Source organism: Eleutherodactylus coqui, chromosome 12 (genome assembly GCF_035609145.1).
Source record: "Eleutherodactylus coqui strain aEleCoq1 chromosome 12, aEleCoq1.hap1, whole genome shotgun sequence".
NCBI classification, from domain to species: Eukaryota; Metazoa; Chordata; class Amphibia; order Anura; family Eleutherodactylidae; genus Eleutherodactylus; species Eleutherodactylus coqui.
The window spans coordinates 118,535,825-118,557,868 of record NC_089848.1 but is presented as its reverse complement, the minus strand read 5'-3'; the positions used below and the strand labels follow the sequence as shown (position 1 = coordinate 118,557,868).

At 45.1% G+C, this 22,044-nt stretch overlaps 1 protein-coding gene across 2 annotated transcripts in view; it reads left to right on the top strand.

The window, feature by feature from the left end:
* The window catches only part of DLEC1 (DLEC1 cilia and flagella associated protein), a 102,250-nt gene that overhangs the window by 60,454 nt on the left and 19,752 nt on the right, over positions 1-22,044 (top strand). For both annotated transcript variants that reach the window (XM_066585791.1, XM_066585792.1), the window contains exons 21-30: positions 4,179-4,318; positions 6,647-6,800; positions 7,816-7,926; positions 9,948-10,072; positions 10,522-10,707; positions 13,985-14,043; positions 17,301-17,452; positions 18,464-18,579; positions 18,830-18,900; positions 20,185-20,408. In XM_066585791.1, coding sequence (XP_066441888.1) covers positions 4,179-4,318; positions 6,647-6,800; positions 7,816-7,926; positions 9,948-10,072; positions 10,522-10,707; positions 13,985-14,043; positions 17,301-17,452; positions 18,464-18,579; positions 18,830-18,900; positions 20,185-20,408 — 1,338 coding nt within the window. The remainder of the gene's footprint in view (positions 1-4,178; positions 4,319-6,646; positions 6,801-7,815; positions 7,927-9,947; positions 10,073-10,521; positions 10,708-13,984; positions 14,044-17,300; positions 17,453-18,463; positions 18,580-18,829; positions 18,901-20,184; positions 20,409-22,044) is intronic.

The window sequence follows — 22,044 nt, the reverse complement described above, 5'->3', positions numbered from 1 at the left end:
GACCACCTACCACAGACATTGTGTGCCGCTTTACAGGCCCTGTGTTCTGTAAGTGACACCTCACTGTCATGCTGCATAAGCTGCCGTGTTCCCGCTCAGGCCATTATTCAGACTTTGCACCATAAGTTCATAAAGCTGCAGGTGATCCTATGAGATATGCAGCGGGAGCTTTTTCTGCTACACATAAAATATAATAAAACTAGTGAAGCAAGGAAAACTTTGTGTCCTTTAAAGTGTAACTGTCATTTATTATTTTGTATGTCCTGAGCAGGCGATTATAAGATTTTTTTGCAATGTGTTTAATCAGCCAATTCCATACATTTTTACTAGAAAACCTCCTATGCAGCTAGGGAGATCCATCTTTAGCTAGCTGCATAGCAGAATACAGAGCTCCCTTCTTGGCTGTGCCAGCACTCTCATATTTAGTGCAGGAACAGCAGTTTACAGTTTGTTAAAGGGGTTGTACCACAATAGATTTCTATAACCTATCCATAGCATAGGTGATAAAAGTCTGATCGGGGAGGGTATCATCGCTGAGACCCCCACTGACCCTGAGAATGGGTTCCTGTGTCCCCCCCCCCCCTCCTCTTCTCACTGCAAGATAGTTGCACCCATCCAGAGTAACATCAGATTGAATAGAGTGGCGATTGCCCATGCACAGTGCCACTTCATCTATCTTCAATGGGACTGCAGGAGACGGCTGAGCGCTTGTACTTGAGTATTTCCATCAGCCCATTGAAATGAATGGAGTGGCTCTGCGCATGTGTGACTGCTGCTCTAGTCAATCTGATGTATGAGAAATAACTAAACATCTGGCACAACTCTCTGAAAAGAAGTAGCACTTAAAGCATAAATAGTATCTTTCATTGGATAACAGTTTAGAAGCAGCAGGAAGACGCATTTCGAGGCGCGGCCTCCTCTTCAGCTGGGCTGGGATAGAACACTGACGGACAATGCAATGAAAATATAGCGGGATACAGAATGAGAAAAAGGCGAGAAACGGAATAAGATGGAAAACCAAAAACGTAAAATTGGGAACAATACGTAATAGGGATGAGCGAACCTACTCGGCCACGCCCCTTTTTTGCCCGAGCTCCGCAATTTTCGAGTACTTCCGTACTCAGGCGAAAAGATTTGGGGGGCGCCGTGGATGAGTAGGGGCTTGCAGCGGGGAGTGGGGGGGAGAGGGAGAGAGAGGGCTCCCCCCTGTTCCCCGCTGCTACCCCCCGCTCCACCAGTCCTCCCCCCCCACCCCCCGCGCCCCCCGAATCTTTTCACCTGAGTACGGAAGTACTCGAAAATCGCGGTGCTCGATCGAGTAATTACTCGAAACGAGTATGTTCGGTCATCTCTAATGCGTAACTATTCGCCTATGAATAAAAGATATAATATAAATATATGTATGTGTATATATAGTGTGTGTGTGTGTGTGTGTGTGTGTGTGTATATATATATATATATGTACAAATTTATGACAGCCCTAGTATATATATATATATATATATATATATATATATATATATATATATATATATATATATAACATTTTTTGCAAAAACGGATTCATAAGCCGGACAGGAGTGCTGCATACAATTCATAGGTATGACTAAGAAGCTGGTTGGGGAGTTCAGTTGTCTGTGGAGTCGCACTCCTGAAGTCCGTATACCGTTTGCCGCACTCACATGGAGATTAAGTATACAGTACTGCACTGCTATTTTAAGATAATAGATAATAGACCCCCTTTTTGATGTTTTTTAGATACTAGTTTTTAGCAGCGTTGTTCATGTGCCGACTTGTATTACCCTGGTTAGCCAGTACTTTTTGAATTTTTGCGGTACTCCTGTCTGATCTATGAATTTTTGTGTTTTTTTTTTTTTTTCGTTTTTTTTTAACAATATTGAAAATGTTCCATTTTACCCAGGAATATGACCGTAGGATAATGTATGTAGGCGTATATGGTTGAGAAATTAACAAGCAAAGTGCGGCCTCGCTGGGTCAGTGGTAACCAGATAATTCAAATTCGTTCTATCCAGGTTTTTTCCACCTTTCATTGTTGCATCTGTTATGGAAAGAGTTCACGAACCACAATGGCCTGGCCAGGGCCAACCGACAGATTAGGAGGGCAGAAGGAGGAAGGTAGGGATGATCGAGGGGGGGGGCTATCTCACAGGGCAGCAACCCAGGAGGGGGCAAAAAGGGGACCCAAGGCTATTCCTCGGGCAATGTATTTATAAAGAGGTTGTTGAAGTGCCAACTTCCAATGTAGGGAGGGTGTAATCCATCCATGGGGTCCAAATACTCAAAAATCTGTTCTATTTGTCCTAATATAGATGTCAGCGTTCCATTCATCAGACATGGATTTGTACGCAGGCTATGATAAGTTACTGTATAAACGGGGAAGTATACCCTGATCCACAAATATGCACGTTTTTTAGTGACGCCTCCAGTATGACTTATTGTTTATATATGCTTTGCCTTAAATCCTCTATTTATATCTAAATTCATTATGAAATACGTAATTAGCCTTTTTTATCCTTTTTATCGTTTATCATTTGTCCTTTCACGTATTTTTATGTTGATGATCTAGGAATTTAGAATATAAGGATTTGATCTCTTCTATATGCTTGCCCTGCTTATATATATATACGCTCCTCCACCGTAATTATTGTCACTAGAGAGTTTCTTTTCTAATCTAAACCTCCATGAATTATCTCAGATGAGTTGACCGATTTACGTTATTTCCATTCACACAGCGCGCAGTTCTTGTTTATTCCGATCTTTTCTCGCCCACATTTTATGCTTTATGATATTTGTATTTAAATCTCTGGTTTTCCATTCCATTTGTTTCTCGCCTCTTGCTCATTCTCGTTCTGTATCCCACTATATCTTCATTGCATTGTCCGCCCCAGTGTTCCATCCCAGCTTAAGAGTGATGTAATACAGCGCACCGCACGCGTATCTCCTGCGCGGGAGCATGCAACAGTAGGCAATGCATTGTGTACTTCCTGCATGCCAACAATGCCCATACGCTATCTTGGCATATATGCGCGCATGATACGTGGCAAGATACTGCAATCCTCTTTGAAGGCGCAGTTTGCGTTCTGTGTGTGAGGGCACAATTGAAAATAATGTAAAGATTGGCACTGCGTATTACACTGTAAAATATGCTTGTGTCCGAGAGCCATCACTAAAGAAGAGGAGGCTGTTCCTCGAAACGCGTCTTTCTGCTAGTTCGAAACTTTTATCCATTGAAAGTTACTATTTATGCTTTAATTGCTTCTTTTCAGAGTTGCAACTTAGATTTTTAGTCATTTCTCTCATACATTGCAGGACCTGTTCTATGCAGGTTTAGACTGGCGGGTGCACCTCCCCATGTGCAGGGTCATCACAAATAAATCAGACACCTGTCCTTAGCCGACCTAGAATCACCACCACGGGGTTACTACACCTCTCTCTTTTACTCAGCAATCACCATTTCATCACTACGGGTCAGTGCAGAAGAGAGGGACATAGTATCCCCTTTGTCAGGATTGGGGGTGGTCTCCGCATTGAGACCCCGACCAATCAGGCTTTTATATCACCTATTTTGTGGATAGGCGATAAGTCTATTCTGGTACAACCTCTTTAATAATTGCTGCCCTTTAATTGAGTTATTTAATCATTTTCTCCATAGTGTACTATTATAATGCTCCTGCTCATCCGTGGGCGCTGTGTGAGATGAAGCCACTCTGTGTTGCAGATGGCCCTCTTCCTCACATCATGCCACTTCCTACTGCGACCCAATGCCCGGTGTCCGTGTCTCAGCTCTTCGGGTGGTATTACACAGATGAGCATGCTGGCGCAGTGAAGAAGGAAGCTCTGCCATCAGCTCTGCAGCTAGCTGGACACGGACGTCCCTTGCAATGGCTTCTGCTAGCTGCGTAGCTTATTGAAGGTTTCCTAGTAAAAATGGACAGAATTGACGGATGAAGCATATTGCAGAAATGCTTATAATCTCCTGTTCTGTACATTTATGTTACACTTTAAGCACTGAAGAGCTTTGTACATATGGAGGTTGTTCTTGTAAGTGTTGGGGGTGATTTGCTTAGGGCACTGCAAACATTTAATCTGTAGTTAATATCTCACTTCTGCCTCTCCTTGTTGGGAATCACACAACCATAAATGTTGTTTTTGGGCAGGATTCAAGATTTTGCATGTCTCCCGAGAGCGGTGTGCTGCCTCCTCTATCCACGGCGGATGTGTCTGTGGTGTTTAATCCGTTGACTTGTCAGAGGTTGGAGACCGTGCTAGAGCTGGAAGTAGAAAATGGAGAAGGAAGGTAAGTAGTAAAGCCAGACTAAAGTTCACCAATGTCTTGCACTAGTGTCCTAATCACTAACCTAAGCCGTAGCAGCATTCCATCAATGTAGGTGTTAAAAAGGACGTGGATACAGGCAAGGCACACATACGAGAGGGACAGCTCCTACAGCCCATGGAAAAGTCAGCCGGTCTATGGAGAATTGGGGAGGGCATCTCAGGGTGACCCTGTTCACCTGTGCGATGGGCAGTGTCAACCTGCACAGGTTTTCTCCCCACCGAGGGAGGCCATCATGTTGCCATTCTTATCGCTATGGTAATAAACAGCTGCCAGGTCTCTAGTCCTAGAAAAAGCGGTATGGGGAAATGATCGGATGCCTTGAAAGGATGGAACTTTCAATTGTGTGGGTCTCTGGGAGTTGTAGTTTATATCCGTGCTCTGAAAAGGCACTTGGCGTCCACTAAGACTACAACTCCCAGAGACCCACACAAGTGAAAGTCTGAATCGGTTCCATCCAATCAGTGGCATTCTGGAACACAGTGGGTTAGGTTGTGCTGTAGGTTATCCAGTGTTATGAAGTGTGATTGATCTGTAGTGGAGTCATGGAGTTATAAAAGTCATACATTATATGATAGAGGCGCGCCGGCTGCACACAACTCCCATCACATGGAAGGGATTCATATGGAAATAATTGCCTCGGCTTTCGCCGGTTTAGGATTTCACCAATTGTTTTCGGACGGATTATTGACAAAAAGCGAGGTATCACTACAAATATTTGTAGAAAAATGTACTTACTAGACAAAAAAAAGCAAACGCAGAACGCCCCCCTACCGTCCCTTTATGTTCCAACGCCCCCTTGAAAAGTAAAACACGCCCAGGGGGCAATAACGCCCACGTTGAGAACCACTGCTCTAGACGTAGCGGATGCCCTCTCGTTACCGTCGCAGTCCTGGGTATAAACAGATCCTGGCAGAGATCCTTGTATTGTCCCCTCATGTATTTATACATAGTTGTTTGGTCGCCCCTTAGCCGTCTTTTTTCCGGGGTGAATAATCCCAGTTTTGGTGCCTCTCTGGGTATTCCAGTCCCCTCATTCCATGTATTAGTTTAGTTGCCCTTCTTTGAACCCCCTCCAGCGCTGTGACATCTTTCCTGAGCCCCGGTGACCAGAACTGTACACAGTATTCCACGTGGGGCCTGACAAGTGCTAGCGGTCCCTTAGTATACATTTGTGATCATCCTCACTTTTAAAAGGGACAATTCTGATAATCAGTATCCATGTAATCCATTATGGAACTACTGCGCAAGCAATGGCCTCTCCTTACAGAATGCAAGTCATCCACATTACAAGAGGAAATGTCTTTATTGTAGAACGCCCCAATAATCGGTTGTATGAACGGTGCGCTGCGGGGTTAAAGCCAGCCGTGATGCTTCTGTTGGCCGCGGGGTTGTCACCGCTGTAACACTTGTGAAGCTTGGCCACCTAAAAGAACCATTTAGGAAATAACTGCATTGCAAACCGGATGGTTTTCACAATGAAATGCTAACAATTTTGCCAGATTAACAGGCTGATGCGGTGCTGCTCCCTACACCCCACTGCTCCCTACACCCCACTGCTCCCCCGTCTCCTGTGCTTGAAGTACTTACAGCACGGGGAAGTCAGGTTACACAGAGAGCAGCCCAGCATCAGCCTGTATCACAATGTGATCAGCCGCTTGCCTCTACTGATTGTGGCCCTAGTTAGTAGTTTAAGGAGCGAGGACCCTATGAGTCAGCGGGGGAGGGGATCGTGGCAGGGATGCGGTTTGTCTTGCCACTGCTGTGCACACATCTCTGCCCAGGGCCCACTGGAGAGGATGGCAAGGTGGCTACACGGTTCTTTACACTGCCGCTCACATACAGCACAGCAGCCCTCGGATTAGTACGGGGAGCCTGGTAAAGTCACTTTTCCGCACAGTTTTAGCACCTCCTTGCCCCTTCCTACGGCGCCCGCTACCACACATGATTTTAGCTCCGCCTACAGGGGCAGGTTTAAAATTGATTTTACAATTCTGACTCTTGGGGCACTGACTTTACAAATGACTCAAATTAAAGGTAGGGCTAGGCGATTAATCCGATGTATACATCAGGCTGCAATGCAGTGCGCTGATTGTCTGCCGTAGGCGGCCACGCTGGACAGGATGTGGTTTAGTGAGATCATAGCTTGCTTCAGCAGCATGAACATTAAATGCCTAATTCTTCTTTGGTGTCTGAGTGCGCCCATACAACGCCTCCGTCATTGGACTACTGGATGTCTCTTATCTGAGTCTTCCAGTTGAGCGTTTCTCTTAACTGTTCCCTTTGTTCCAGCTACCTTCCTGTCACGGCTGATGTCCAGATGCCTCAGGTTTGCCTTCTTTCCAGTTCCTTGGTGTTCAGTGAGGTCTATGTCGGAGTCCCAGCACGGTCAACTGTAAAAATGTATAATCAGGGACAACTCCCAACAAAGTTTTCCTGGCAGGAGGTATGTATGCAACTTAAAGGGGTTGACCAGCCTTTAAAAATGTACGGCCTATCCTCAGGATAGGCCATCAATACCCAATCAACAAGGAATCCGCTGCCTGGGACCCCCAGAAATCAGCTCATTGAAAGGGTTGCAGTGCATGATTCTATCAGTGCTCAGAATGCCTTATTATTAATAGAGTACTACAGGCTTCTTCCATTCACATCAGTGGGAGCGGTGCCTGCAGTACTCAGAATGGCCACTATAAATTATACAGCACTCTGAGCACTGACAGATGTAAAGATTGAAGAGGCTACACTGTAACCCCTTCAATCAGCTAATTGACAGTGGACCCCCACCGATCAGAGATTGATGACTTACCCTGAGGATAAGCAGCAGTTTTTAAGGGCTCAAAGGCCCCTTTAGAGGTGTTGTACCACAATTGTAAGTTATTCTCTATTGCTGATTGGATAACTTGCTGATTGATGGGAGTCTCACTGCTAAGACCACCGCCGATCTGCAGAATGGGATTCCCATGTGCCATTCTGCCTGTCCCTACACTGTGGGGGTCACTTCTACCCCCCGCAGTGATGTCAGCATGAAGGGAGCGCCGGCCGAGGTGCAGCTTAGTTGGAGCATTCAATTCAATGTGGCTAACGAAAATAGCAGATGCCGCTCGGGTATCTCCGCATTCCCACTGAAAGTGAATGGAGCGATAGTGCGTGCGTGACCAGCTCTTCATTCAGTCCCCTCCTCACTGTGGGGGGGATGCAGCAGCCCCGCAATGTGGAGGACAGGGGCCACAGGACTCCCATTCTTGAGATTGGTGTGGCTCTCAACAGTGAGACTCCCACAATCAGCATCTTGTCCCCCAATTAATGGAGTTGTTTCCTCTCCAACAATATTATAAATGCAACGAACGCTGTGAATTATATACAATACGGGAGCCGACGCATCCGGTCTTTGGTAACGACCTAAAAGCATGTCATGTATGTGTGTGTATATATATATATTGTTCTATCAATACTTTCTACAGTTGACAGGGAGCCATCCTGCCGCCTGCTCGGTCACTGTTACCCCCAGGAATGGTGTGTTAGGACCTAATGAAGAGTCGGAGATGTGTGTCACCCTGGAAACCTCTACGTTGGTAATTAACATCTTATTCCCCTAACGCTCTTCTTGTTTTTGCTTTTTTTTACACAGCTTTGCAAAACTTTGTTTTATGGTCGGTTTCTTTTATTCTTCTCAGGTTGATAGTAGCTTTTGCAGCAGCTGCCTGACACTGGGTGATAATCTAACGATATTTATTTCAGTTGTTACACATCACCGATGTGCATTAGCCGGCCAAACATAGTAGAAAGCTGTTAGCTGAATGCTTTGTTTGGACAAGCTGTATCTCTGGCATTCCTTATCCACCGCACTCTCAGATTGGCTAATTGGTCGTGTTTATTTTAATGGCACGTGAGGAATAAGTCGCTGCTAGACTTATCTGTGTTGCTTCTCTCTTGGGAGACGAAAGCATTAGCTTGTATTCACACCACTGGCGTATCTATAGGGAATGCAGGGGATGCGGTTGCACCCGGGCCCATGAGCCTTAGGGGCCCATAAGGCCTCTCTTCTCCATATAGGGAGCCCAGTACTATAATTAAAGCATTATAGTTGGGGCCCCGTTACAGGTTTTGCATTGGGGCCCAGGAGCTTCAAGTTACGCCTCTGATTCACACTGTGTTTAGTGAACATGTTGAGATTTACGTGCTGGAACCGCCATATGCTCCAGTTTAACCAATGGAAGCCAAAAGTGTCCTTTTTGCCTCCGTCAGGTGGATATGTGTTGGATTACCATTTATAACTGGGTAAAAAAGTGAAGCGGGCTACAGGAATCACAAGAAACAATAAAACAATATACTAGTGGGAGATACGTAGGGTTTTTTTTTTTTGCATTGTGGCCAATGTGCACTATGCGACCAAAACAATTTGGACACCTATCAGTAGAATGGATCGTGTTATTAGCAGGTCACGTGTCCTAAACCATGCCGATCCTTGGAGGGGTCAGCCATAGTCTGTGATGGGAGCTACACACTGTTGGATATACGGGTTATATCGCTGCACACAAGCCGTCCATCATGAAGAGCAATGCATCGGCCGTCTACAGTGGTGCACAGAGCATTGTCGTTGTACAGTTGAGCAATGGAAGAACGTTCTATGGAGTCATGAATCACACTGCTCCATCTACACCTCAGATGGACGTACCGGGTGTGGAGGATCCTGGGGGACACCTTCTACCGGAGTGTGTTGTGCCAACAGTTATGTACGGCGGAGGGTCCGTTATGGTCTGGGGATGTGTTACGTAGCATGGTCTCAGTCTGTTGGTTGTAAGAACCATAGACACGGAGGTGAACCCTGACCTTCAGGACAATAATGTGCTGCTGACAATGTGGCAATACTCTGGGAATGGTCGGCCATACTTCCAACAAGACAACGCGTCTCGTCACAGATCTAACGCTGTTTTATATTGTTTGAAGATATGGATGTTCCACGATTGGACCGGCGGCACAGAGTCCCAACCTGATCCCTACTGAACATCTCTGGGACGAACCGGAACATTGAGTCAGGAAATATGAACAGCATTCATCACCTGTGAGAGAACTCGCCAGACGTTCGCAGGATGAATAGAGGGAAATACCAGCTGAAGTGTCTCAGCCGTTAGTATAAAGTATGCCACGTTGAGCATCTGATGTCATTAGGGCCGAGAGAGTCCCACTAAGTATTAACATATGGAAATAAATACTAGTTGGGATTCTTGCTCAGGTGTCCAATTAGTTTTGGTAGGATGGTGCTTATCACTGTATGGCTATATATGTCAGCGGTATATGATACTCCTGGCGTACACTACACCTCTGACATACTGCATAGACCACACACAGTGAGGTTAGCCTTAGTCCTGTTGCAATCTCACATGCTCAGACGCAGGACTGTTGAATTGCCCATCGTTGGTCATTAATCCCATGGATATTTACATTGTAATCGTGTAGGATGCATCGTCCATCTTGTCCTAGAACGAGTACGGCACGTGGGTCACGTTGGCTCCATGACATGTTGTATTTCCTGGGCACTAAGCTCTTGGCTCGGACATTTGGCACATTTCTAACCATCGGTGTTTCTGTTTAGGATGAAGTTAATGACCTGACTTTATGTTGTCTGGTTGAAGACATGAAGGACCCTTTGGTGCTAAACGTGAAAGCAAAAGCTAAAGGCCTTCATGTCAGCTACTCCTCATCAGCTCCACAGGAGAGGTATGGCTGCCGAACCATCCGTCCCCAACTCCGACCACCAGCGTTTCCCATCACTCTGGACTTTACAGTAGTTCCTTTTACTATACGGTTGGCTTCACACCGGCGTGTTTCTGCCCCCAAAATTTGTACACTCAAAACGTAGGGAATAGAAGCCATTGATTTTGGTCGTGCAAAAAGAACTTGTGCAGCAAAGGTCCCCGTAGAAGTCAATGGCGGGAAACAAATGCGTGTGCAATGCGCAAAACACTGCGTAATTCTGCTGGAAAAAGAGCCGATCTGGAACTAATTAGCCATTTAAATCGTTGTTTGCCGTGCACAAATGAACAGGCCTTGCAGGGGCAAAAAGTATAATAACATATTCTGATGCATAAAGCACTGTACATCCTGTAAACACGCTTACGCCCGTGGGGAGCAGGCCCTAATCTTCTTTATTTCTGTTTTTCCTGCAGCTCCAATGATTTACTTTCATCAAACGATCAAGACTTGCTCCTGGACTTTGGGTCAGAGGTTACTTTGCAGAGCACAGCAAAACGGATGCTGACTGTAAGAAACCATTCTGGAATATCTGCGCCATTTTCACTACGAGTCTCCTATTTCAGTGGTTGCCTTACACTGCAGACTCCAAGAAGCTCTGAGTAAGTCATATGTACAAGACCGTGCATAGATGTAATGTCATGTAGCTATATATATATATATATATATATTGGGCACCACCTTGTCACCAGATAACACTTGACATTATGTAATATGTGAAACACGAAGAACATATCATTATATCATAAGAAGTGGAGCCAGATAGCAAAATGAGCTCTGCTGCAGCGATATACTCGCCTCTGCTGCACTGTATGAATATATTAAAGGGGTTCTAAACTAGTGCTGGCCTTTATCAGAATAGGCCATCAATAGTGCTCTGTGGGGGTCCGCCATCTGGGATTGTCTAAGTGTCTAGCTTTTTTCTAGACCGGCGCATTTGTGCACTGAGCTGATTTCTGCAGGAAGTAGACAACTCGGTTATCAACGGAAGAGTCCTGGCTTCGTATTACAATTTTCCCACTGACGTGACTAGTAACTTTGCCTGTAATTCCAGGACTGACCACTGCAGTAGGAACAGAGCTGTCTGCTTCTTGCAGAATTTAGCTCAGTGCACCAGCACATCAGCCAACAGCTGATTAGCGGGGTCCCAGGTGGCGCACCCCTAACAATTTACTATTGATAACCTGTCATGAAGATAGGCCATCAGTGATTTGCATCTCGACAACCCCTTTAAGGTGAAGGGCTCTTGGTAATACTTTCTGCATTTCTTTTTACTATCCTCATTTCCGATAAACAACCTAAAATACAAATCAGTGAAATATCAGCTCCTACATTCAGGGTTAAGCATCTTGCTGTAAAGAGTGACTGTGCTTTCTACAAACTTATGACTTGTCATAGGGATATGTCAAAGGTTTTGGTCTCTGCAGTTCCAGCTGCTGATCGTTGGAATGAACCAGTTGAAGCGCTTGTTTGAGTGCGGTCACTGCTTGCTAGCTGAAGATGGACTCAATAGAAAGGCTATGGGCCCGTCTCTAGCTAGAGAGCAATGACAGTGATGGGATGTCCACATCAGCTAGAACGTTCTAGCAATCCATGGGGGTCTTAGAAGTCACACTCCCAGCAGTCATACACAATAATCTGGGTGCGCCAACATTTATGTAAGCTGTTTACCCCTAGATGAATGTGTTAAGGCATCTAGTTTTCAAAATTAGGTTATTTGTGGGGGTTCTCCATCGTTTTGGTCACTCATGGGCTCTACAAGTGGCAATGGGCCCTAAATCACCTTCAAGCTAAATTTCTGTCCTGAAAGCCACCGGCTGTTCCTTTCAGTTTGGGCCCGTTGTACATACAGACAGAAGATTAGGGCCACAATGGGTATGTTTCTGAACTCAGGACAAACAGGGGTATCCATTTTGGGGTGAAAGTCTTTATTTTTTTTTGGTTCAAAAACGTTTTTATTGAGCATTTTAACAAAACAAATATACATTCGCAAAAATAAAAGAGGGGTAACAGGGAAGGAAATGGTAATGGGTGGGAGGGGGTGGGGGGGCAGTCGTGCACTATATTCAGTATAATGAATTCGATGTCAATGTATGAGTAGGACAGCTTGAGCATCGTCTGGATCAATTTCTATAGTCCAACAGTCCAACAATTTGGCTTCTTCAAACAAGAATGGGATACCCGGACTTCAAAAATCACTATCTAGGGAGGAATCTTGGTTAACTTTTTTATTTTTTTCCTTTTTTTTCCCCCTCCCCTGTATTTAATATTTTCCCTGTGTTGGTACGATCTAGTTTCTACTTATATATCTCTTTCTTCTTCTGTCTGTTGGTCTTAATTATCTATTACTCTCTCTATCGTCTAGCTGGGTTTCTTCTTAGGCCTCGTTCTTGCTTTCACACTCATTCATCAGAAAAGAGATTCGGATATGGAATCAAGGCAGACAAACAATTAAACATACAACATACAGGCGACCCACCAGGCTCTTCAAACGCCGGAGGGGGATCATAGCCAGGGTTAATCACAAAAGGGAGGCCTATATGGGGAAGGTCAATGACCCTTGGGTGTGTCGTTTCTCACAGTGCCTGTCTTCTGGGGCCCTCTTCATCCACTTTTTAAATAGTGCCTGTCTCCAACCACTTTCCTAGCGCATCCGAGGACCTAAATGTTGTCCAGATCTGCCACGTATGGTAGTGCTCCTCCCAGGCTTCTGGCTCGTCCGCTCCCAGCTCTTCAAAGTACATTAGTGTATGCATCTCCTCAACCCACATTACGCGGCTTGGGGCGACACTGGAGCGCCACAATCTTGGGATGATCCTCCTGACTGCAATGATAAAGAATCGGAGGATGCCTCTCTTGGCTGTACTTATCGATCCTGGTATCATAGAGAGAAGAGCCAGCTCCGGGGTAGGAGACACCCCCCGCCCCCCCATGGCAGATATGGTTATATAGCTCTATCACTTCCCTCCATAGATTTGACACCTGGGGACACCCCCACCAGATATGTAGCATTGTGTCTCTACTGTCATTACATCTCCAACAGGCGGAGGAGATCTGGGGGAACATTCTCTGAAGTCGATCCGGCGTTCTATACCACCTTGACAATATTCTAAAGTTTAGGTCCTGGACTTTGCCCGCCGAGGATGAAAGTCTTTATTTTCATGTGCACTATAGAGAAAAAAATTGTCTTTATAATGACATATTTGCAAAAATATGACATTTTATTTTCTTTCCCTCTAAATTGCATTAACTCATGAAAAAAAAAACGTGGGATCAAAATCCTCCTGACCCCCTCAGTGAATACATTAAGGGGTATATTTTTCAAAATGGGGTCATTTTTAGGGGTCTCGATCATCCTGACACCTATGTTCCTCAAAATGTTGATAATTAATGTTACATTTGTACGTCTCCTAAAGGGTTAAAAAAAGATAAAGTTTTTGCAATGTGCTTCCAGAATAAAGTAAACAGATGGAAATATATATCTTAGCAAACATTTGTACAGTATGTTTGCACATATTTGATATATTGCTGTTGAAAATGTGACAATTTTTTTCAAAATTATCCAAATTTTGGCACTTTTAATAAATATACATAAATTTTATCAGTCTAATTTTACCACCTAAATGAAGTACAATATGTGGCGGAAAAACAATGTCAGAATCACTTGGAGATGCAGAACCTTTACAGAGTTATTCTGTGTTAAAGTGACACATGTCCGATTTCCAAAATTTGGCTCCATCACTAAGGAGCAAACAGACTTCATCACTAAGGGGTTAATGGAGCAATAGTGCGGACATCAAGCAGTATCCCATTGTGGAACCTCTGCTGTAGATCTCAGTGAATTGGTATATGTGATTCTGAATCTTTTCCATCTTTCAGTTCTCTTACACAGAGGACGGCTCGGTTTGCCAAAGAAATAACAAGAAAGTTGGATGCCGGTAGGTAAACTGGATGCTTTATTATGACAAAGCCTATGAAAACATCAGCAGTGCCGGACTTCGGCCTCCCTCACACAGGCGTTTGCATTTTTCAACGCTGCATTTCCTGTGGTTTCATCAGCAACGGCATGCATTTTGCCAGCGTTTTGGCTGCGTTTTTTCAGCAAGGAATCTAAAAAAAAAATAAGTAAGACTCACCTAACTGGCGCTGTCTGGGTCCCTCCCGCTGCTCTCTGGAGCTCCGGGAAGTTTTACGGGCACTGGTCAGCGCCGACAAAGCATCTTTTGCTGGTAACGGGGTTTGAAGACTTCCCCTCCAGCAAGGGATTGTTGTGATTGGCTGAGCCACGGACTGACCTGCAGGCTCAGGCAATAAGAGTCAGCGCTGAATGCACCAATCACAGCCATGCATTGAATGGCTGTGATTGGTTCATTGAGCGCTGGCTCTGATTGGCTGAGCCAGTGCTCGAGGAACCTATGAGAGCAATCTCTTGCTGGAGGCGAGGTCTTCAAACTCTGTTACCAGCAAAAGATGCTCTGTCGGCAATCACGAGTGCCTGGAAGCCTGCCCGAAGCTCCGAAGAGGGAGGGACCTGGACAGCGCCAGCTAGGTGAGTATTGATTTTTTTTTAGGTAGTGTAGCTAGGGCTTGGGTTTAGCGCTGAAACTGCTTCCCATTCATTTCAATGGGTGACGCAGGGCTGAAAACGGTCAAAGATAGAACATGCATCGCTGTCAACGTGCAGCGTTTAAGACGTTGCGTTTTGACTCCTGTGTGAGCAGCCCCATTGAAATGAATGGCAGCGTTGTACAAAGTTTAGTGCAGTGCTAAAAAGGCAGCTCTAAACACTATACAAAAACGCCTGTGTGAGGGCAGCCTTAGGTTGGACGGCACTAGTGTGGAATTTTTTTCATAAAATATATATACATTGCACTGATTATACAGTGTGCAGTGTACCAAGTTCTTAACATAAGTACAACATCAGGACAAACTCATAACCAGAACCAAGCCTACTCACATAAATACAGTACCAGAACCAAGCTTAATACATAAAAACAGCGCAGAGCAACCTGTGTTCACAGTTACAATACTATAACCAGGATCATAACCTAAATACAGTATCAGCGATTGCGTTGCAGGGGCAGTGCCCCAGAACATCAGGGGGGGAGAGACCGAGCCAGGGGCAGGATGATTCTTATAGCGCCACAAGACACTGCCGCACTGAGGAAAATCATCTGTCTAGGCGAACTTAATGGCGGGGGTCACTCCCAGCCTTAATCCGCTTGGTGCTGCCCCTATAAACTAGTGGCCGATGCTTTGTGGAGGTAGCTAAGGCTAAGTCTGTTTAAAAAGTCCTTTAGCCAAACACAGGAGTGGATCCTTGGAGGCGGGAGATTACTAAGTATTTATCTACCCTTAGCAGCATGTAAAATACAGCATGACGACCGCAGCGGGCAGACAAGGCCTTCCACAACCCGCATGCCAAGAACAGGAAAACCAAATGGCAAAAATCCCAGCGCTCCAGGCGTACAAGTGGGTATGTAGAAGACAATGTGAAAGGCGCTTACTTGGGTGAGGAGCTCACAATCCATAGGCAAGCCCGCTCAAGTATCCATGTTGGCCTAACAATTACCACAGTGATGTCCAGGCAGGAGCTCGAAGGATATGGATAAATCCAAGAACAGGGTACAAACCAGTACGAATAGAACAACGCGTTCCGGAGGACATCTGGATAGACCAGCCTCGAATAGTACAACGCGTTCCGGAGGACATCTGGATAGACCAGCCTCGAATAGTACAACGCGTTCCGGAGGACATCTGGATAGACCAGCCTCGAATAGTACAACGCGTTCCGGAGGACATCTGGATAGACCAGCCTCGAATAGTACAACGCGTTCCGGAGGACATCTGGATAGACCAGCCTCGAATAGTACAACGCGTTCCGGAGGACATCTGGATAGACCAGCCTCGAATAGTACAACGCGTTCCGGAGGACATCTGGATAGACCAGCCTCGAATAGTACAACGCGTTCCGGAGGACATCTGGATAGACCAGCCTCCTCTTTCAAGCACAAACAATCATGGAGTGAAACATGTTACCAGTGGAAATAAAGCTAGTGAATGACCGGACGTTTGTGTGTGTGTTCCAACATGCAACCAAAAGTTCATGTGTCGGTGGGTCCGTGAGCTCCAACATGCAAATGGAAGAACATGGCCACCGGGAGCGCACACCGTGTGCCGGTCATGGCGCATTCAGGTGACCACAGATTCATGCGCATGCTCCACCACATGGTGACAAAAGCGATATTTTGTTACAGGACCCTGGCCTTGGCCGGAGGTAACCAGTGGCAATATCAAATTGTTTCAATCGGGTTACAATGTTTTGCATCTTCATGTGTGTTTAAAGCATTCTAAATATCTATTATATACACAATAAATAAATAGTCAAATCTCGCAGTAATAAAACATAAAATCCTACAGAAATCATAAATAAAACTGCATAAAAGATAATAAATAAACGGAGTTAAATTATGTAACAATAAAGGAGTAGAATAAGATATAATAGAAGACATAAAGCTGAAGGGAGTTCAAATAAAACGTGATCTGAGATTCATGGAAAAGGGTTGTTTTGCAGCTATAAGTGGGGTGTGCCCGACCAAAAACATTATAAATATATACAAAAAACTCTGTTTTATATATTGCTGGTTTAGAAAGGGTTTGGAGAAACGATGATGGAGGAAACCATCGCGGCCATACAGAAACCTTGTAGCCCATTTGAAACAATGGGTTTTCGTATGTATCGGCCATCATATGTATATTATTGTAGCTCCAAGAGGATTGTGTGTTTTATCCAACAATTTACTGGTTTTAACCCTTTCCAATCTAGTGTTGGAGCTCATCCGACATTCTGAATTCCCTATGTAGCTCTGATGTCGGACGAGGTCCAACACGTTTCTAACACTATGCAGGACAGAGCTCCGATGTTGGAGGCGTTCTGCATATGTGTGTTACAGCATGCAGGACGGCGTCTCTATTGACGGGTGGTCCGCACCAGGTGAGTCCTGTTTTACCATTTCCCACATCTTACACTTCTCTCCACCTATCATCTCCATTTTCGGGCTGCTGTCCTAACTGTTTTGACAGCCTACACGCTGCCATTTTCTGCTGCTCCAATAAAAAAACTCGAAATAACAAACCTGATGGTTGCTTAACATTTTTTAGAAAACTTATGTGGAGACATTTTGTGTGTTCTCAGATTTCAGAGCTTCGGTGTTGTCAGATGGGAAGGGTGCGGCGTTTCTCCCTCATCCAAGTGCTGGGACACTGGGGCCTTTCCAGCAGATATCCATAGATGTGACTGCGTATAATGACATGTGGGGAGAATATTCCGATGGGATTCTCTGTACGGTACGTCGGCTTCTGATAAACGCAGATGATGTAACTTAAAGTAGCAAAACATAAATACTTTATGGAAAAGCCAAAAACATGGAATAATGAGAATAAAAAACTCAAACATGCAAATGATAGATACGAGATACAGCTTTTATAATACATCAGACAGCGTCCTGGTGGAGGAACGCCATTCCAGCACAATCTAGCGGCCATCATTACCTGCTGTGAATGCGTTCTCATGTATATTTACTCACTCCTGATAGGCTGATTGTGATAGTGGGGCAAATCTACGATGGAAAAATCACTCGTTTTCTGGTGCAAATTGTGCCATTAAGCTGTATTTACATGTTATGCAGCACTTCTATGATGTGTTTTAGACACTTTCTCTTGGTGTGTCTGACAAGAGGCGTGGCTTCATGCAAAAGGGGTGTGGTTTAAATGAGCCAAAAACTGCATCAAATTTGCTCCAAAAGGTTCAACTATTGGCATTAGCAGATTCGCCCCGACATTCCTTAAGTGTATGAGGAGCCTATGCTGGTTTTTCTCAGCTGTGAGCTTCTTCTGGATATCTGACAGCAGATTCACACACGGATTTAGCACTTTCAATGGGTAAGGTTCATATGCGGAATTTCTCTGTTAGGAAGTGATATGTCACTTCTTAACACGGACCAACCTCACAAATTCCACACGTGGGTTTTGCCTTTTGACAGAGCTAAATCCATATGTGAATCTGCTGCAAAACATCCATCAGAAAGTCAAGGTTTAGTCGCAGATTTCTGCCGCAGTTTTAAGAAGTGAAATCCATGCAGAAAAATCTGCGTTAGATTCCGCCGTGTGAACATACCCTAGAACCTTCTGCACTACTGGAGATGGTGAATGTAGGTAACTACAGAGGTGGGATACAGAATACGAATGATGGGAACGCCATACCGCCAGTAATCGGAGGGGATAACCCGCCCTGTGCCGTGTCAATCGGTAATGTAGATTCATGTCTCTTATGTGGTATCTACTGATTGGTCCCATTAGGTCGGTGATCTGAGCCCTAAGGAGATCCCCGTAAAGATGACTGTGAAAGGATGTCCTCTGTACTTCCAGATGACAGGACCAAGACCCAACCGGCAGACAGAAGGACCCGTCATAAGGTGAAGTGCCGCTCATTGTACTAGCATGCAGTCTGGAATGTTCTGATGTATGAAGAAGAATCTCGGTTGTCCATAGTGGCCAGATATCAGCTGTATCTGAGTAGTCTGCTTCCTCTGTGTGAGAGGGAGGTGTGATTGTGAGCGGCGCCTGGACAGGGACGGCTGGATTCATTCTGTATGTAGTACTGGGGAATGTGCGGCTTCTATGGAAATGATTGCTTGTAAATGGATAAAACCTACTTCTTTTAAGGTTTGGAACACATGTGTCTGGTGGAGACACGATTTCTCGCTGCCTGCGTATTAACAACCCCAGTCCTTGTGGTAAGTGCTGCTCCTCTATCTCTTCTTTGTGATTTGATATATACACTGCTCAAAATTTCAGTATAACCCAAACTCACACTTCAGGGATATCAATCTGTCCAGGTAGGGCACTATTACACATGCGATAACAGCAGCCACTAGCACATATGTTTCCCAATTAGTTGCTGGGCTGCACTTGAAAGTGCAAATGCAGCCCGGCAATTGGTGTAATTTCTAAAATATTAAAGACTTTTGTGTAATAATAGAACCTTTAGGGCGCTTTTACAGGAGCTCTAGTGGTGACTGCGAGCGCTCGCATCTTCCCTACAATCGCCTCAAGAGCAATGGTGCAAGATCTGTGTTCGAGGGTCCCAAACAACAGCCCCATCATAAGATCACAAGGTACCTTTCAGTTGTCATGGCAGCCGTGGGCCTTCTAAAGGCCACCAGGGCTGCCCTGATTGAGTGTCTATCAAGGCGTGCCTGTGGCTTGTCTTGATAGACTGTCTGTCATAATATAATACAATATTGTATTCCCTCAGGGGACTATAAAAAGGTAAAAATAAGGGAAAATAGCTTTTTTTATTATTATAAAAATATAGGATATTAAAAGTAAAAAAAAATAATTTCCCCACATTTAAAATAAAGAAATCTAAACAATAAAAATATACGGCTGCAGCGATACCAAGTCCAACATATCAAAACAATGCATTATTCCTCCTGAATGCTGAATGTTATGAGAAAAAATTAATACACAATGTCAGAATTGCGCTTTTTTGGTCGCCCTGTCTCTGAGAAAAAATTTAATAAAAAGTGACCAAAATGGTAGCAATAGAAAGCACACATCATCTTGTAAAAAACGAGCCCCCCCGGCACCATCGACAAAAAGATCAATAAAGTTATGGCGGTCAGAAGTTCATGACAGAAAATAAAATACTTTGCATAAATTTAATTTAAGTTAAATCGTGCTGATTGTACCGACCCCCAGAATAAAGTGTCATGTCACTTCTGCTTCAACCTGTATGCTGCAAAAACAAGACCCTCCCAAAGGGGGACATTTGGTTTGTTTCCATTCCCCTCCCCTTAGGAGTTTTTAAAAGTTTATTCCTACATTATTTGGTGCATTAAATAATACCAGTGATAACTACAACTTGTCCCACTAAGCCCTCCGCAGCTCGACGCAAAAATAGGGGGGAGGAGAAACCCCGTCATTAAGGGGTTAAACATTTGTACATAGATGCCTGAATAAGTCCAAGTGATTTCATCTGATCAGTTACTGGAGCTTTTGTCACTGCTGCTCTGCAGACATCCGCATAGACTGGGAGACGTATAACCGAGACCCCGACTCTTCCAAGCTGCTGGACCTGCTGATGCTGTTTGGGGACCCTTTTCCTTTAAAGGACATCAATGGAAATGAAGTTGTCGATTCCAGCCTCGATCTTCCAGAAAGTGATGACTCCTCCGTGGACTGGGATAAAATCCCCAGTACTTGTGGTGCTACATCATCGTCCTCATCCAGAAGCATCAGTGTAGGTGTTGTATAAGGTGGTGATCACGCCGGCCGATACATTGTTGCAGATTTTAATACTTTCTTGTATAAGCCAAATGAAGGTTTAGATTCTAAAGGTAGGCCGCCTGCACACGAGCGTTCCGGATTCCGCTAGCGGATTTTCACGCGCGTATGGTACCTAAATGTGCTTACGGATAGGTGCGGATGCGTGAAAAATCACGCGCGGTTATACGCGGATGTGTTGCGGAAAAAAACGCGCCGAAAAACCAGCAGACACCCCTTATCGTAAACCCAACCCCTAGATAACTGCCCATTCCTTGGAAAACAGCTTTAAAACCAACACCTAGACTCCGTTTTGTCCCTCTTGCTTGTGCGAGCACCGTTAAATTATTCTGGCAACATGCTTTCACCTGGTGAGCAGATGTCTTTGTGGGCATGGTTGATCCATGTAACTTTTTTCGGGCGCTTCTCCAGCGTGACTTTATTTCAGTCACTGCAAAAAAATTCACAAGAGGAATTCATTACTACAGATTTTGCATTCTTACATCCTGCATTGGCAAGAAATACTACCTATCTCCCTCTACACATTTGCCTGTGAAGCTCTGTGCTGTGTGTTGGGACGCCTCCTACCATGCCTACTTCCTGTAGTCATAGCAACCAGTGACTCCATCCGCAGCTGCACTGCGGATGTACTGCGTGAAAAAACGCACCCATTCACTTGTATTGGAGGCTTCACGCTCAGAATCCGCCCAAAATTAGAACAGGTCGCAGATATTTTCACGCGCGTGAAAAAACGCGATACAAATCCGTCCGTCTGGGGACAACTGCGGATCCTCATAGGAGTATATTGGCTGCGGTCTGGGGCAGATAATGTGCCTAAAATAACGCGCTGGAAATTCCGTTCGTGTGCAGGCACCCTAAGAGGGAGGATTTCTACTCTTTGGGGACCCAATCCACATAACAGCAGGGCATGAATCCCGGATGTTAAAGGGGTTGTCCCGCGGCAGCAAGTGGGTCTATACACTTCTGTATGGCCATATTAATGCACTTTGTAATGTACATCGTGCATTAATTATGAGCCATACAGAAGTTTTTCACTTACCTGTTCCGTTGCTGGCGTCCTCGTCTCCATGGTGCCGTCTAATTTTCAGCGTCTAATCGCCAGATTAGACGCGCTTGTGCAGTCCGGTCTTCTTCTTTTCTGAATGGGGCCGCTCGTGCCGGAGAGCGGCTCCGTGTAGCTCCACCCCGTCACGTGCCGATTCCAGCCAATCAGGAGGCTGGAATCGGCAATGGACCGCACAGAAGCCCTGCGGTCCACCGAGGGAGAAGATCCCGGCGGCCATCTTCACCAGGTAAGTAAGAAGTCACCGGAGCACGGGGATTCAGGTAAGCGCTGTGCGGTTTTTTTTTTAAGTCCCTGCATCGGGTTTGTCTCGCGCCGAACGGGGGGGCTGTTGAAAAAAAAAAAAAACCATTTCGGCGCGGGACAACCCCTTTAAGTGAACGAGCCGCATTAAGGGACATATTTGTTACAATTGTGACAAGTTCAGAGCTTATGCAGTAGAGCAGTTATATCATCCCCATAGGAGTTCTGGTCCAGAGCCATTCGTTGTGGTATTGTCTGTTGGCAAATTATGGAGGGATTCTACCCG